The following is a 15,684-nucleotide window of genomic DNA, read 5'->3' as shown; positions in this document are numbered from 1 at the left end:
AGTCAAGGGGCCGGGTCCACCCTTTTCTTTAGCTCTGAATAAATAAGTTTTTCGATTTCCGCCGAGCACTGCAATACTTTACTATCTTTACTCATTTACACTCATGTCAGCTGCAAAACATCCCATCAAAGAGATCATTTGATAAGAGGAAGCACCCACCACCATATGGAAGTATCTGGGCCGCTATAATGCCTCCAACCCCATTCTCACGATCTGCAAACCAAAAAATATTTGGCAAGCCTTCCCAGGATGCGGAAGATGCCGCCCTTCCAATCGGGGAGGTTGTGTGGCTTAGAGAGAAGGTCAAACCCCAACCCTCTGTTTTATCATCCTCAACATTGCCATTGCTATTGTGAATAGGTGGTCCACCACATGGGTTTGCTAACCAGGGCTTGGCGCTGTCTGAATACTCGTTCACGTACCTTGGTAGGTTGGGTATCTGGTCGGTGAACATTTCTGTGATTCAATAAATAGTCAAGACTTGTTGGTCCAATTTTTTTTCCATCAGCATACCTGTTATTGTTTCTGGCCTCAGTATCTGCGCATGAGTCTTGGGGCTTGTTCCATCGTTTAGTATCGCTGCAATGATCTCTATTTAAAGTTAAAATGAGCACACATTTCATCAAAACATCCTATCTTTGAGGCGATCAACGAGCTTACGACAGTATTCCGTAATAGTACCAAAACATCCACAACCTCCCATACAGAACCCTTCCGTTGCTTCAGCAGTAGAGCCTTGCAACAGAGGAGCGCGGTAAAGATGGTCTGACAATCGTAGAGTGCCGCTCGATTCTCGCTGGTGCATGTAGGCTAAACGCGACTTCATGTCGGAATTGGGGGAAAACGAGATATTTTTTATTCCAATTGGTTTGAAAATGTATTCCTGGCAGTATTGCTCCAAGGACATGTTCGTGACGCGCTCAACGAGTACCCCAGCCCAATCGACTCCTACCCCGTATTCGAAAGCCGTCCCGGGTTGATGGAGTAATGGTCGATAGAGACATTCGTCTTTGGATCCGAAATCGTCCAGGCCTACTGGACCAGCCCATTTTCGGAGCTTGGCGCTATCGAATGCGTATCCAAACCCAGCTAAAGGTAGAAAGAATGAAGGAATTAGCATCAGTCAAGAGTAATCATACTTAGAAACAGCACCGAGTGAGGATAAAAAAACTCAAATGAAAAAGATGAAATGAAAGACAAAGAGTTTCCACACATACAAGTATGAGTAAGTAGCATTCGCATCGTGATACCCCTCTCTTTAGGCACAAGCTCAAACGAGCCGTTTTCCCTCTCAACTAAAACCTTCACATCTCTCAACTCGGACGACAAGCCTTCCACAAAGTCTACATCATCCAGCAGGATCTTTCCCTGCTCAGCCAGCTGCATGCACGCAATCCCCGTAATCAGCTTTGTACACGACGCCAGCCAATATACCGTGTCCAAGGTTACGGGTCGTGGTATACCAAGACCAATAGTCCCAGAGCAATGGCTAAACACAAAGTCCCCGTTGCGATCGACTGCACAGTAGCTAATCCCTGCGATACTGGGGTTCGCACCTGAAGTTTGTGAGTCAAGGCAGGAGCGGAGTGTAGAGATTGTTGCGGGAGAGAGGGTGGCTTTCTCGCGTCTGTTTGTGGTCAATGTCATTTCTGAGGGGTTCGTTTATGAAAATATTATGAAATATAATCTTTGATCGGGATAATAACAAATGTAATTCAAGCAATTTAATTCAAGCGAAAGGGTCAGGCAGAAAGAAGTAAAATAATATAGCAAATTCGGCCTAGGTCTATTCAAGATAAGAAGAAGAGCCGAATAAGGAAAGTCTTGCCACTCTCCAGTGTTCTGTTTGACTAGATTAGCAAAGAGACTGGAGTCAAGTGGCTTGGCCCATCGCCTACATATGCAATATTTCGTATTAGTAACCTATCAATGGGAGTCAAAAGGCTGTTTTAGATGTAGAACAGGACACAAGGTGATTAGGAAATCGCGGTCCGATTTTCAGGTATTCATCTACAGCCTCACTTTATTCTGTTTTCTACGAGATGGACATAGAGTAGATTTTGCTATCAGAACGCGTTTATATAATCTGTCAGATTTAGCTAGAATTAAGGGATAGTGTATCCACCATCAACAACAATATTCAATCCGGTTGTGTAGGAGGCTGCGTCACTGGCCAAGTACAGATAAGCGCCCTGCAGCTCTTTAGGGGTAGCTTCTCGACTATTTGAAAAGACAGTATTAGCCAAAGGACAATATAGATAAATAACACTTGAGGGTGTCTCACCCCATTGGAATTTTGCTTCTCCAAATAGCTTTGGTATCCTCCGGAATAAAGTTGGAGATCTCAGTTGCAATGTAACCAGGGGAGACGGAATTAACACGAGCAAATTTAACCCACTCAATGGCCAGGGATTTGCACATGTGCGTAACACCCGCCTTGGCAGCGTTGTACGCTGTCTGAAGCTGGGGGATATTGACGATTTGGCCGCTGATGCTGGCGGTCGCAATAAAAGATTTACCACTATACGAAGGGTCTAAAGGGTTACCGTTCAGATCGGTTCCCTCGAGGTGCTGACGACGAAAGTGCTTGCCCGCTGCCATTGCAGAATAGAATGTACCATTCAGATTAGTTTGAACAACGTCCAGGTAGTGCGAGCTTTCACCACTGAGAGCAGCGCCTTGCGTCCACGGAATGCCCGCGTTGGCAACGAATATGTCCAGGCGGCCATTGAATTCGCTGACGATTTGATCAACCACGCGCGACACGTCTTTTTCGGACTTTATGTTCAGCTGATATGCCTTGCCTGTGCTCGTATGACATTGAACAAGGTTAGCCAACTCTTTCAACCGTAATCAGGGAGTTCGTAGTTTGCCCACATTTCACTTTGAAAGTCTTCTCAATCTCTATTGCAGCCTGATGAGCAGCATTGTTGCTGTTATATGTGATGGCTACGTTTGCCCCAGCCTCCGCGTAGGCTTGTGCAACAGCAAGACCGATCCCACTGGCAGCACCGGTAATGATGGCAGTCCTGCCCTTGAGTGAGAAGAGACTAAACACTCCACGATCAGCGGGAGCTGGAGGCGTATTTCCCACCGTGAAATTTGAGGAGCTGTCCAATCCGCCGTCTGACATGTCGAAGAGATGAATAATAGTGGTAACTGAACAGAGTCTGCTCACAAATGCCGTATAGCGAGCCTTTGAAGTAAATTAACGCACTGAACAATAAGTTCGAAAGGCGCAAGTGTACGTTTGGCGCGAGTCTAAATTGTTGAGTCTTGCTGAAAACTGGTTAAGAAAGAAGAGGTGTCGAGGCAACCCTAACCCTAACCCTACCACCGTTCGGCGGGACCATTTTCCCGAATAGGTAAATGACCCAGCAGAATTAGACTTTCCTATTGAGTTCAACTACTTATGCCTGGGCTCTTGGCGAATATGTGTAGCGATTGTTACCTGATAACAGTATACGGAGTAATATATTTCCATATTTGAATCCAAGAGTGGACAGTGCTTCCTTAAACGGCAGGACGTGACACAATAGAGTAAATGAGGAGAAATATTAATTACACAAAGCATTCACTTCTAGTGATATAGACGACCTTCAAATGTTATGAAGACTGAATAATTAAAATTGGAAGCTAGAGAGTGAAGTATAAATATTGCATTTAATATCCTTTACGGGCATAAATTCTATCTTAAAATTTCTTGGGGTTACAACAATGTCTACCACTCAGACAGTAAGCCAACGACTACGCTTATGATGCACCTGACTAAAGTACAATGTTAGGAGAGACATTTAGCCTTTGTGCTACGAGGTGTGCACGATACAATTATCGAAGAACGTCCAATTCCAAGACTCCGCAACGAATGGGATGTGCGAGTCCGAATCGAGCAGACAGGCATTTGTGGCAGTGATGTTCACTATTGGGATCACGGCAGAATTGGTGGTAAGGACTTACTCATGAATATCGGCGGGGGGAAACAGAATGTAGAGCCGGACTGACTGTTATCTACCTGAAGATTTCATTCTGACATCGCCTATAATTCTTGGACATGAATCATCCGGCACTATTGTTGAGGTTGGACCTGCTGTGAAGAACGTTAAAGTCGGCGATCGTGTTGCGATAGAGCCGGGTGTCCCTTGCAGACAGTAAGTTGTTCCTATTCTTAATCAATATTCACACGTTCTTATAGTTGCATTCTTAGTTGCGATTACTGTCGAAAGGGAAGTTATAATCTCTGCCCCGATACTGTTTTCGCTGCTACACCCCCTCATGATGGTACTCTGTCCAAGTACTTTGTGGTCGCTGCAGACTTCTGCTTCCCGATTCCCGCTCACTTAGATATGGAACAGGCTGCACTGGTCGAGCCTGTCTCCTCCGCTGTACAGATGGTCCGTACCGGTGACGTGCGAGGTAACCAAACTGTCGTTGTTTTTGGCTGCGGGCCGATGGGTGTGTTGTGTCAAGCAATTTGCCGGGCTTGGGGCTGCAAACGTGTGATTGGCATTGATATTGTCCAATCCAGGCTTGACTTTGCTGCTTCTTTCAGTGGCGGAAGTCCTGATGATGTTTTCATGCCGCCAAAAAAGCCAGCAGGTGAGGACCAGATGGCGTGGAGCGAGCACGTGGCACAAGTGATCAAGGACCAATTCAATCTCGGAGAGGGGCCTGATGTTGTGCTGGAAGTAACAGGAGCTGAGCCTTGCATCCAAACGGGCGTTCACTTGTGCAAGAAAGGGGGTACATTTGTGCAAGCCGGCATGGGTACTGAGGTAAGTCGTCCTGAATCCACATTTTGTGCCTCGTAGTGAATTTCATGCCCTTAGAATGTTAATTTTCCCATCTCTGTTGTCTGCGTCCGTGAAATTAGAGTCCAGGGATCAATTCGCTATCAAACCGGTTGTCACCCGACCGCTGTCGACTTGGTTTCTAGTGGAAAACTAGATGTAAAGAAACTCATTACTCATCGCTACAAGTTCGAACAGTCCGAGGAGGCATTCCAGAAGGTCAAGGCCCGCGAGGAGGGTACTCTTAAGGTCATGATTGAAGGTGTTCGTGACTAGTATCACGCCAAGTAGGAGGTACAATTGCATACAAAACATAACCGTACTCTCAAGTGTCTTCGGAATAATCCCTATAATTTGTTCTATCGTATCTCTGGGACAGACGTATCCTTTTATAATTTGTCAAGCCATCAATGACTCCCTAAAATCTTAGACTTACCATAAATGAAGGGCAACTCGTAGGGATTTCAGAAATGAGGTGCTCTTGTCTCAATTTTATAATCCTATAAGAAGAGCATCATTTCTATGACATATATTTTGGATTTTATTTGCAAAATCTGTAATCTAGACGAGATAAAATATGCTATTTCAGCCTGCTCGTTGTTATGGTTTCAAAACTGTAATCATCGGATCCGTATTTGCAACATGCTACCGATAAGCTTCATAGATTCGCGCCTTTCAATCCTCCTGGTCCTACCCATTAGAGACATGTTAGCACACATATATATATATATATATGCAAGATGGAAATAAACAAGATTCTTCAGGAAGATGGACAAACCCATTAAATCCTCCGTAACGACAGCCTCAGCTTGCAACTCTATGATCATGCCCTTAAGACCCAAGGCCCCAGACCCTACTGACATCCACGTTGGCCTCTTCCCCGGATACCTCCGCCGCCAAATCGCCATCATCAGCGGATCATATCGCTGATCGGGCAAAAAGCTGACAATCTTGTACGCCGAATTTAAGCCATCAACCACCCCGGCCGATTGCAGCGCGACATCACAGCAGTCAAAACAGGCTTCGATCTGGGCTTCCGCCGATGACTCCACCAGTTTCCCCGTCTTGAGATCGATGCCGGCTTGACCAGCAGTAATAGCAATTTTCGCGTTTGAAGGAATTACCACTGCGTTGGAGAAACCAGCCGCAATGCAGTCTTTGCCGGATGGGCCAGGCCGCTCAAAATATTGCTCTGATGCAGGCATGCTGCTGTCTATCTGAATGTTGGGGAAGAAGTATGAAAGTGGGGGAAAGGCTTTTTTTATGACCTTCGAGGATTCAGTGAGGCCATGACATTACTTAAGGGGATGCTTATTAAGGGCGAGGACGAGGTATTATTAAACTGTACTGAGATAAGCCCATATCCTGCGGTGCGTTGAGCCTGATTCGGAAGTTCAATGCGCTTCATATCCAGCCTGCTACGCTCATCCCAGCCCATGCTCCAGATTGGAACGGAAATTTCAGCTTTCCAAGTAATCAATCCTTGTTAATATCAAGACTGTCAATCATTCCAGTAATTTCGTCCAAGACACTATCCTGAATCGCTTGTTGGAGTTGGGGCATGCAAAGGTCATTCCCAAAACCAAAGTCGCAATCGAGGCATCTCTGTGCGATTTCCTTGTATCTTGGCCCTAGCCTACAAGCCTGGGATGCAAGCCTTCGAACCCCGCGAATATCTCCCCCATTAAGCCGTGCCCAATGTCCAATCTGGAGTAGGACTACCCCTAGACTATATAATGGCAGGTTGCGGATGCCCTGCTGAAGCATAGCATCTTCAATTTTAGTCGACATGGCTGGATTATTGTAGTCTTCTACTCCATCCATACCGATTTGATCACCACGTCCTTTCGAGGAAAACTCGGTAGTGACGTGTAGGGAACGTAGAGACGCATCGGAGAACTCATCACCATACCGAAAAAACCCAATATCCTGCAGCCTCCAGCATTCATTCAACCAGGGAGTGGTGTGAAATTGTAACATCGCTGAAACTAAAGTGCGCACTAGCTTCAGTTGATCCACTACCGTCAAGGTATTATCCAGAGGCTGCCTTAATAATTCATACACAGGTGCTGGCTTGCCATGGGTCTCCGTCTGGAGTAGCTCATTCACCCTGCTGTTACCTGAGAAGAAAAGGTGGCGGTACTTATCAAGGACTGTATCTGTATCAATATATCCAATACAATTTTCTTCTCTTTGACTTTTCTGACATGGTCTCGCTTGTCGAGCCAGGTCAGAACAAATATCCGACGAACTGCGAAGATCCATGTAGTCGCACCACCGCGGTCTCACCTTGTGTAGAGACCCATCAGAAATACCATTGGCCAATTTTCGCTTACGAGCTTTCCCCAGTCGATGGGTAGCTTCTTCTGCAACATGGCGTGAGGACTCGCCATTCGGCATTTCTACCTTTTTCGCCGCGTCCGCTGGGAGTGGACCAGAGAAACCGGGATCAATACGTGCCTGGTTATAGGAACGTACTGACAAACGCACCGGATTATCAGGTCTAAGAATTTGGAAGCGGGTGTTAGTATTCATTCGTTGAAGCCATCATTACGGAACAAAAAGGAAACAAAAAAGAGAACAGAAAATGAGAAGGCCGAAACAATCTCAGAAATGCAGTACTGCTCACCTTATGTTTCGACGGGAATTTTCTGACAGAATAATCAAATGTAGACTAACTTCCTGGTCGACTGATACACTCAGTAACAACTTTGCATAATGGCTGAGATGGGTGGGTTGGGAACAGGGCCACGCCGTTGTTAAGGCTTCGTGCAGCGCTCGAGAGGCATGCCTGATGGGTTCATATTGGGTATACTCCACACGACGTCGCTTTCCACGGCGATCGATTGAGGTGTTGTTTCGGTATTGATTGGTGTTCTGAAACTCGTTGAGATGTTTGCGCAGTGTTTGCAAATCTGCATTCGCCGTGCGAAGAGCCTTGATCGATTGATCATACCCGGGCTTTTTAAATGACATCTTAATGGCTGATTGTATCCGATCTAACCTCCGTTGTGAATTCTCTTCCTAGATCAGTTCCTCTTATCAGATTCTTGCCCCAAATTGAACGTCAGGTTCGTAGTTTAGGTCATACCGGTAGTTGCGCCGAAATGGAGTCAAAATGATTGAACTTCACGCCAAGCTCCTCCAGTTTTTCGTTGATTTCCTCCACAATTTTTAAACAGGTATCATAATTTTCATCCAGGTATCTCCTCCACTGCTGGTCGATGGACCTACTAGCCCATTCATCATGCCGAGTATTGGAGAGCATGGCCCAGATGGTGCGTTCGTCGGTCACAACAAGTCGTAGCAAAAAATGGCACTCGTTTAGAAAAACGCGACGCTGGATTTCAAGTTGTCGGTTCAAGCGGAGTATTTCTCTTGAATACTTACGGTATGTTTTGAACTTGGCATGTATCGTGCTATAGACATTGATAGCGCCGACCACGAGGGGGGTGATTCCGAGGACAAGAGATACTGGATCTGTCATGATGAATGTGCGCGAAAAAGTACAGAAGCATCACTGGAGCTTGTGTGCCTGTCTATTACATTGCTAATTCAAGGCTAGAAGGGCTGCGCTATAAAGCATTGATATATGACTGCGAGCCGCCTACGAGGCTGACTAGGTAGCCACCTGCAGGAGGGGTTGGCTGTGCATGTAGATTGTATCAGGCTGAGATTATCACGGCTTTTATATATTCACAGAAGACAAATTTCGTTGTATGTTGAAAAATGCTGGATTAATATCTAAAAACTTTCAAAATGTCATCGTCTCTCAGCCCAGCAGCACCCGCAATGCCTCAGCGGTCAGGCACACCCAACCTAGCAGGACTATCGAATAAGAGAGATATTATAGCCGATTTATACACCGAATGTATGAAATTCTATCGCATAGTCCTTAGGCGGACATCCTTGAATCGAGATATTCCAAAATCTATTTACCGCGGTCTCGAAAGCAGCTATAGTTCTCTTATCCTTTGGGCTCAGGGATATGGGGTTGCAGCTGGAAATCTCGATAGGCTTTTGAAAAAGTCCAGGTTGCTACAACGCATGACACTGGAGCCGTTGATTAGAATCTGCAGAGTATTAATGCAAAGTATGTTTCTTTCTTCAGCCAATCCCACGCATCTGCAGGGCTAAGTTATCTTCAAAACAGGACTTCATATCCAATTCACTTCACGTAGTAGTGACAGTACCCAAAAAAATAAATTATTATTATGCCTCTCCGAAGCCAAAATAGTGTGGTATACTATTCAAGATGAACTACAGGATCCAGAAAACGAGGGGGGCGCTTATCTTTATACATCTGATTCACTGGATGAAGACTCATTGGAAGATATGGTCGCTGATCTCAAGACTGATGTGCAGTGCTTGATTGATCTTGACTCAATGTACGAATGCCCTATCAGCGACCTGGACAGCGGCCCTTCAAGCCAGCACGGGGGGACGTTAGCTTCTCGAGACCAGTGCCAAAAATTTGTGGACCAGATTTATCGTCAATTTCCATTGGCTGATCGAGACCTAGTTCACCAGCTCGCTTGGTTTTTGAATGGATTTCACCTCGTGCGGGAGAGCAAATTGAAATCGAAGCACCAAACAGAAGCAGAAGTCCTGCTAAAGACAGATGTTGAGGATGCCCTAAAATTCTACTTTAAGACCTTGACACTGCACGAACGTTTTGATTCTATCTGCCCTCTGTGTGGGGAGTACGCAGAAAATAATCAGGGAGTTGTTAAATTGCATATACCGCAGCATGTGGACAAACTATATCTTCTAGCGCTTCCTCCTACAGTTAATAAAGCCAGCAAAGATGATTCCACTGAATCGAATGCGACCGAGAAAGAGTCCTCAAAATCACTGTCAACAAATCTGCCGCAGCGTAACAAGGGCAAGGAGGTACCTAGTTTTACAAATCGGCATCCAGGTCTGCACGATTCAACGAAAAATGATCCCAAAAATGATGCTGGAATAAAGAAATTTTCAGACCAGGGTTTCCCTCTCAAACAAGAGATCGCTGCCAACCCTAAGGCGTCATTTCGGCCCCCGCCAGACTTTTTGCCACATCTGGACTAACCACCCCGACGGGTTTGGCGGAGAGCATGATTTGAAGCACCATATTAAACATGTTCATGGAGTGGTGCGCAAGTACTAGGTGTACGTCGATATCTCTCCTGACAAAACTTTTCTTGTCGATTGCAAAGCCTGTCGGAATGGCAAGAGATATGGCGGCAATTATAGTGCAGCTCACATTTGCGTCGCGTCCATTTTAATCCGTGTCAGCGTGGCAGGAAGATTAGTGGCGGGATGATTAGAGGTAATCACCCACCGATAGAAGTTCTAAAGCATTAGATGGGGGAGAGGGAAGAAGTGACCTTTGAAAATACGGAGCAGTCATCTCATGATGAATTCGTTCCAGAAATAAACATCCCTGATTGTCTTCTGTCCGCTCCAGAAGAATTTAGCAAAGTCGCAGAAACTTTGCAAGATCTGTTAAGTGAGAATCATTCAGTAATACGACCTGCCCCTTTATACTTGATAGACAACATCTAAGTCAAAGCCATAGAAGTTTCCTCACTAGAATCTTACTATTATTAGCATCAGCAAACTTATCCAACAGTTCCCCTGTCCTCGGCTATCACATCCCCAATAAGGACATCAGTTAATCAAATACCAGACTAGAAATGGTAACGACATGACATATACGAATAATTAAAAAAAACGGAACCCACTTCAGCCACCACCATAGGTATGCCGTTCGCTGCCCTTGCAGTATCTAGCCCGTCGACCGGCCCTATAGCGGACAACTTACAGTGTACCTGACCAGTTACACAAAGCTTATTTATGTCAAACACATGCAGTTCAATTGATGTGCAGAAGACCCATTCCGGCGGTGAGGAATAGGAAAAGAAGAGTAAGTGGCGCAAAGCTCAAATGTTGTAGAGACGCTATACGCATGGCTTGATGGTTGATGAACCTGGTTGATGGTGGAAGGTTGACACGTACATGTAGCCGGCACCTGAATCCAAGATCGAGAAACACGGGAATACGCATGTGAGTGCATGGCTGAGTAGGACATTTCTCGGGAAACACGTGGTAAATGACATCCGGGTGCTTGGTATCGCATGGGTGTACAAGCATGCGTCCTGCATGCGTCCTGGGAAGGGACGGGGTTCTGTTGCTATCCATCCGCGGGAGTAAGTTCAAAATTTCCTTTCCTATATCAATTAAACATCAATCCCCAATTTTCAATATATCTAAAGTATTGATCAAACACTGCAGTAGCCTACAAAGACATACCAAACAAGCCAACAAACAACTAGTCCGCACGCACACATTCTCATTCGCTACATGCAGACAGGACAAAACATCCTAAGTACATCTTGATGCCAGAGGTAACACAGGTCTGAATAGCCACGTTCTAGACGTCAAACTGCGTCCTTTGGAGAGGCGAGCAAGCCAAGGCCCTCTGCAGCTAACAGGCTGAAAGAGTACTTTGCCGGCCTGCCAATGTAGCAGCCGACGGTTAAAAATACGGGGATGTGAGAATATAGTCATTATGGCTTGATTATTCGCAATGATGGAAGATCCTATTAAGCAATGACTTCATACATCTTCCTGTGGTAGTTGAAAATGTACATACGATGCAGAGCAAAGCAACAGTACAATTGGACTATCCAATTAACATTTGAATTCCTAATAAACAAAACAATGTAATTTTTGTACGAGAACATTTTACTCCACCTATAACAAAGCTTGCTGCCGTACAACACAGTCCACCGTTTCTTCAGATGGAGATGTGCATTACCCCGTGAAACATTCTGATTCTCAGAATTTCCAATAACGGCCTTGCACATGCACGAGTGCGGAACCGGCAGCTGCTATCCGTTGGACTGAATAATGCATGTAGCGAATAATGTACATGTAAGGCGAATTGAAATAGTGAATTGGTCTATGTCCAGTCCAGCGTTAATAGACGGCTGGACATTATAAAAGGGTTACATGCCCCAATTTGAAATGGTCCAGCTGTCTGGATATTCGACATATTGAAACATCTTTATTCTATTATATTCTTTCCTCTGATTAGGCGGGTTTCAAGCGGATAATTTCATCAGCTGGTTTCTTAAACCGTCCAAGAAGCCACGCTGAAGTTGGTTGCGGTCTCTTTGGGTCGAATATGTCAGCATTGTGGTATGGTCTAAACACATACATCTACTCTGCCTCTATCCCGGACATCAAAGAATGCACAATGCCTCACTCGGTCGACGAATCGCCTTCTTCTCCTCAATACCCGCCGAACCCGCCACCAAGTCCTGCATGAGACTGCAAGTATCAACCCACAGGATTGAACATGGTATGAGTCCGACATGAGATTGCAAAGCCAACGGGTGTCAATTGATGCTAACAGGAAACTAGAAAGAATCGGAATCGAGATCATTAATTGATGGCTTTACTTATTAGCGACCTACGTGAATGGTGAATGGTGAATGGTGAATGGCATAGAGAATGCGCCCTTTCAGTCCTCATGAGATTTCGCCATAGGTGCTTCAGGTGTTGTCTGCTCTGTTGTATTGTCATGCATGTATAGATGTATCAAGATGTATTCTAGATATGATAATTTCATATACAAGAGCCGATTTTGACATGTCGGTTGCATACATGTACTATCTGGGTTGATTCAAGTGACAAAGTCAATTGTATCCTCATATTGCTATATTTGCCTCATATAACGATAATGTAACAAACAATAAGAAATTGAATTCAAGGAAAGACTTTACAAAAGCGCAAGAGCAAGCGCAGCAGCACTGCTAAGCCCAACCACCGTCCAGCCTGTGGTGATGACCTGCTTGTTCGTGAGTGCCTTGCCAAAATCCCAAATCAAATGGCGAACACCATTGAAACTGTGGAAGGTGACGGGCATAGCCAGCGCAGCTTTGATAAGAACCTTGGCGAGAACCGGCAACGCGCCGAATGCAGCTGCAATCGATGCAGACTCCAAGTGCCATCCCACGACGGGGGCAACGAGGTACGCGGTTGCGAAGAGGTAGAGGCTGCCGGAGGCGAGGGAGCCGGTGATGCGGTGCAGAGCGCTGGCGTACCAGGTGATCTGGGGCCGGTAGATGGTTAGATGCGGCGCGACGGGTCGGTTCAGGCGCTGCTCGGCGAGGATCTTGGTCGGGTCGGTTGTGGTTGTAGTTGAGGATGTTGGTCTACATTGACATTTGTTAGCCGAGTTGGCTTGATGCGCACAATGCGGATGACGGTTCAACACACGTCATTCGCGAAGAAAATATATTTTTGAAAATATTTTGAAGGGGCATACACACCTCATTTGCATATATCTACCAGTCGCAATGGCAGCGGGAGAAGCAAACTTGGCCATCGACGACGTCAAAGCCGAGGGCGAAGCCACTGGAGCGGTTAGCGATGCGGGTTGATGCGGTGAGGATAGATGGTAGAGAACGTACATCGCCGCAGCGACTGCTGCGCAACCTTTTGTGAGATCATGCTGGCACCTCAATTCGCTACTCTAGAGCAACCGACGACGTCGAGGTGATGGAGAGAAAGAAGCGTTCTCGCATCCGGAGTCACGGGGAACCTCGGGTTGCTGTTGCCGCTTAGATCATCGCGGCCAATCAGAGCCGGCCAATTAGTTACATCGGGAAAACATTGTTCCTCCAATTTTTGTTTGCTTCCGTTGTGCTTGTGTTTTGTTCCTCTTTCTTTTTCTTTCTCCTCTCTCATCGGCCTCACCTGCACAATCTTTACCAGTGCGTCTGGAATGATAATATTGTGGACAGTCCGTCTCACTGACTCGGCATTCTGTCGCTGTCGCAGAGATGACTTGAGAGGTCCTGAGAGGGATTGCCCGTCGTTAATCGCCCATTCTTTTCTGTCAATGAAATGGAAGGGTTTCATATCAGGGTTACATAACAACACAACATCTAAGCTGCTTTAAATCGTTTAATTCGTTTAATTCGAAGGTAATGCTAGTGACTTTTTTATTCAACATCATGTTGGACGACATTCCTGCCTATCTAGTCCATATAATTACATCGAGTGGCGGAGGAGCCGGATATCATCATTCATAACGGATGTGAGGCCATTGTAAATTTAGCCTTGTAGGTGAAAGCCATTCTGTAGATCTCTCAACCTTTGCAGATGAGACTAGTCCGAAATCAACTTCGGCAGTGGTGGGTGACCACTGGTATACACTATAGTGTCATCATCTGCGGCGCGAGTGCTTTGTGGGTATAGAAGTGGTAAATGTACAGTGCTCAGTATATCGACTCTACAGTACAGCAACACCTTACTTTGAAGCAAACCTCCTGTCAAAGTATCGCAAAACTCCCATGACACTAGCAGCTTCCACTTCCATAGCTGGCCTACTAGAAATGCTAGCACCCAGTCCATTACCCAGAGAGGGCTCGCGTGGCTTGGGCAAAGTATGTAGTTTTGGAAGCCAGCTAGACAATTCATCACTAGCCTGTGAGAAATTTGGGTGACGCGACAGTGTAGTAAATGCATCAGCGCATGTCAAAGTAAGAGGCGTAGCGTCAACGGCAACGGAGACACGAGGTTGTGGTCGAGATTGGCAGCAACCACCATCGGTCCCTTTACCACCACAGCATCCAGAGAGCCCACTTGCGGCGCGCGATGCAGCTAGAGTTTTGCAAAACAGCGTGCTGTGAGGATCAGATTGACACTGTGTGCAAGTTCCAGGGCCGTTGGCACAGGGGTTTGTAGCTTGGGTGATAGGCGGCAATGTCATTTCCCGCACATCGCCATCGGAGGGGGGTGGTGTGAATGCCGAGTAGTTTTGGATAGGTGCAAGACGATTCTGCTCGGGAGCTTCCTGTCTCGAGGCTGCATCTGCCATTTCTGCACAGATGCAGGCAGTGCCGTCCCCACAGAATCCACAGCGCTCTACTGGAGGCGTAGAGGTAGCACTATGATCAGCTGAAGCGGGTGCACGAGTCGCAGCAAAGCGTTCCGTGAAATCTATTTCCATCTGGTCCGGATCATATTTTACCGCAGGCTCCTGAGTTCCATTTCCATCGTCTTTTGGGGTGGATTTATCGACCAAGTGAGAGATCTGGATGGCATCTTCCAGGCACTGGCAATGAGTCGTTGAGCAACCACCACAACCTGCGAGATGGTCTTGTTGCTCAGTTACAGCATGAGGATGGCTTGTTGCGCTATCTTCGACCACTTGATCACTGGATTTGGACTTGTTTGTTCTACGTATGTTGATCGGCACAGTATCTGGAATTGCCGCGGTATTCTGTTTCCGTAGTGCTTCTATTTCCTTTCTTTCAAGAGCTAGCTCCTGCTCAAGCGAATAGCAACGTTTCTTCCACCACGAAACCTCATTCTGGGATTGTTCCAACTCTTTAGAGAGGCTGACTGTCTTGTTTCTGAGATCCAATTCACGGATATCGAAATCATCCTCGATTTTTTTGACATGTTCCTCGAGTTCACCGACTCGAGCAGCACGTCTTTCACGGAAAGCCCGCTGCGCAGCGCGATTCTGAGCCTTTCTTTTGGTTGGGGGTGTATCGGTGGCTGGTTTTCTTCCGGGTTTCGGTCGCGGCGGAATAACCCATTCCTTGGTGGTGACGGAACCGCAAAGGCCGGGACTCGGCGACATAGCGGCGGGGGACGCCTGCGACTGCATGGCGGGTGCCAGGGATGGTGCGACGGCACCAGGTGAGGCTGCAGAAGATGGAGTTGATACAGCAGACGACATGGCCCGCTTGATGCGTGGAGGTGGAAAGCCTCTACTGTGCGGTCTGGTTCGGGTTCCTGGGCGATTCTCGGAAAAACCTGGCGGGCTTTGGGGCTGAGCGGAAGAGTCAGCGAACGCCGAGCAGAAGTCAAGCCTGCTTTCGCAGATTCAGCG

At 46.5% G+C, this 15,684-nt stretch overlaps 9 protein-coding genes across 9 annotated transcripts; 2 read left to right on the top strand and 7 right to left on the bottom strand.

Moving 5' to 3' along the window:
- Nucleotides 1-2: 2 nt before the first annotated feature.
- BGW36DRAFT_290056 (beta-lactamase family protein) lies at nucleotides 3-1,647 on the bottom strand (the record flags this gene model as incomplete). Its single annotated transcript, XM_046210729.1, has 5 exons — nucleotides 3-85; nucleotides 160-456; nucleotides 514-591; nucleotides 661-1,089; nucleotides 1,218-1,647. 5 exons carry the CDS (start codon nucleotides 1,645-1,647, stop codon nucleotides 3-5), a joined length of 1,317 nt encoding a protein of 438 aa, XP_046075625.1.
- Nucleotides 1,648-2,105: 458 nt separating this feature from the next.
- BGW36DRAFT_394934 (uncharacterized protein) lies at nucleotides 2,106-3,133 on the bottom strand (the record flags this gene model as incomplete). Its single annotated transcript, XM_046217979.1, has 3 exons — nucleotides 2,106-2,220; nucleotides 2,285-2,804; nucleotides 2,878-3,133. 3 exons carry the CDS (start codon nucleotides 3,131-3,133, stop codon nucleotides 2,106-2,108), a joined length of 891 nt encoding a protein of 296 aa, XP_046075624.1.
- A 584-nt stretch (nucleotides 3,134-3,717) lies between these two features.
- Nucleotides 3,718-5,063, top strand: BGW36DRAFT_356376 (chaperonin 10-like protein; the record flags this gene model as incomplete). Its single annotated transcript, XM_046213766.1, has 5 exons — nucleotides 3,718-3,735; nucleotides 3,786-3,945; nucleotides 4,019-4,148; nucleotides 4,193-4,772; nucleotides 4,827-5,063. The coding sequence occupies 5 exons, from the start codon at nucleotides 3,718-3,720 to the stop codon at nucleotides 5,061-5,063; spliced, it is 1,125 nt and encodes a 374-aa protein (XP_046075623.1).
- A 382-nt stretch (nucleotides 5,064-5,445) lies between these two features.
- Nucleotides 5,446-5,992, bottom strand: BGW36DRAFT_356375 (Endoribonuclease L-PSP/chorismate mutase-like protein; the record flags this gene model as incomplete). Its single annotated transcript, XM_046213765.1, has 2 exons — nucleotides 5,446-5,477; nucleotides 5,566-5,992. 2 exons carry the CDS (start codon nucleotides 5,990-5,992, stop codon nucleotides 5,446-5,448), a joined length of 459 nt encoding a protein of 152 aa, XP_046075622.1.
- A 271-nt stretch (nucleotides 5,993-6,263) lies between these two features.
- BGW36DRAFT_290100 (uncharacterized protein) lies at nucleotides 6,264-8,274 on the bottom strand (the record flags this gene model as incomplete). The annotated part of the gene is made up of 3 exons (XM_046210737.1): nucleotides 6,264-7,290; nucleotides 7,417-7,811; nucleotides 7,879-8,274. The coding sequence occupies 3 exons, from the start codon at nucleotides 8,272-8,274 to the stop codon at nucleotides 6,264-6,266; spliced, it is 1,818 nt and encodes a 605-aa protein (XP_046075621.1).
- A 305-nt stretch (nucleotides 8,275-8,579) lies between these two features.
- Nucleotides 8,580-9,857, top strand: BGW36DRAFT_424526 (uncharacterized protein; the record flags this gene model as incomplete). The annotated part of the gene is made up of 2 exons (XM_046219976.1): nucleotides 8,580-8,880; nucleotides 8,941-9,857. The coding sequence occupies 2 exons, from the start codon at nucleotides 8,580-8,582 to the stop codon at nucleotides 9,855-9,857; spliced, it is 1,218 nt and encodes a 405-aa protein (XP_046075620.1).
- A 1,770-nt stretch (nucleotides 9,858-11,627) lies between these two features.
- On the bottom strand, nucleotides 11,628-12,331 carry BGW36DRAFT_372474 (uncharacterized protein). The gene has a single exon (XM_046215482.1). It carries the CDS (start codon nucleotides 12,217-12,219, stop codon nucleotides 11,980-11,982), a length of 240 nt encoding a protein of 79 aa, XP_046075619.1. The 5' UTR covers nucleotides 12,220-12,331; the 3' UTR covers nucleotides 11,628-11,979.
- Nucleotides 12,215-13,424, bottom strand: BGW36DRAFT_372473 (succinate dehydrogenase cytochrome b560 subunit). The gene is made up of 3 exons (XM_046215481.1): nucleotides 13,250-13,424; nucleotides 13,109-13,193; nucleotides 12,215-12,991 (listed from the first exon to the last, which is right to left on the bottom strand). The coding sequence occupies exons 1-3, from the start codon at nucleotides 13,287-13,289 to the stop codon at nucleotides 12,556-12,558; spliced, it is 561 nt and encodes a 186-aa protein (XP_046075618.1). The 5' UTR covers nucleotides 13,290-13,424; the 3' UTR covers nucleotides 12,215-12,555.
- A 667-nt stretch (nucleotides 13,425-14,091) lies between these two features.
- BGW36DRAFT_356371 (uncharacterized protein) lies at nucleotides 14,092-15,531 on the bottom strand (the record flags this gene model as incomplete). Its single annotated transcript, XM_046213764.1, has 1 exon — nucleotides 14,092-15,531. One exon carries the CDS (start codon nucleotides 15,529-15,531, stop codon nucleotides 14,092-14,094), a length of 1,440 nt encoding a protein of 479 aa, XP_046075617.1.
- Between the last annotated feature and the right edge of the window lie 153 nt (nucleotides 15,532-15,684).

This window comes from Talaromyces proteolyticus (genome assembly GCF_021365285.1).
Source record: "Talaromyces proteolyticus strain PMI_201 chromosome Unknown BGW36scaffold_3, whole genome shotgun sequence".
Taxonomy (NCBI): domain Eukaryota; kingdom Fungi; phylum Ascomycota; class Eurotiomycetes; order Eurotiales; family Trichocomaceae; genus Talaromyces; species Talaromyces proteolyticus.
The sequence above is the reverse complement of the archived record's forward strand: the minus strand, read 5'-3'. Positions and strand labels throughout refer to the sequence as shown.

Excerpts from the sequence above, each read along its gene's own strand:
- BGW36DRAFT_372474 (XM_046215482.1), bottom strand. The coding sequence starts at position 12,219 with ATGATCTCGATTCCGATTCTTTCTAGTTTCCTGTTAGCATCAATTGAC.
- BGW36DRAFT_372473 (XM_046215481.1), bottom strand. The coding sequence starts at position 13,289 with ATGATCTCACAAAAGGTTGCGCAGCAGTCGCTGCGGCGAT. Across the intron at positions 13,194-13,249 it reads GCAGCAGTCGCTGCGGCGAT|TGGCTTCGCCCTCGGCTTTG; the intron begins GTACGTTCTCTA and ends TAACCGCTCCAG. Across the intron at positions 12,992-13,108 it reads GGTAGATATATGCAAATGAG|ACCAACATCCTCAACTACAA; the intron begins GTGTGTATGCCC and ends ATGTCAATGTAG.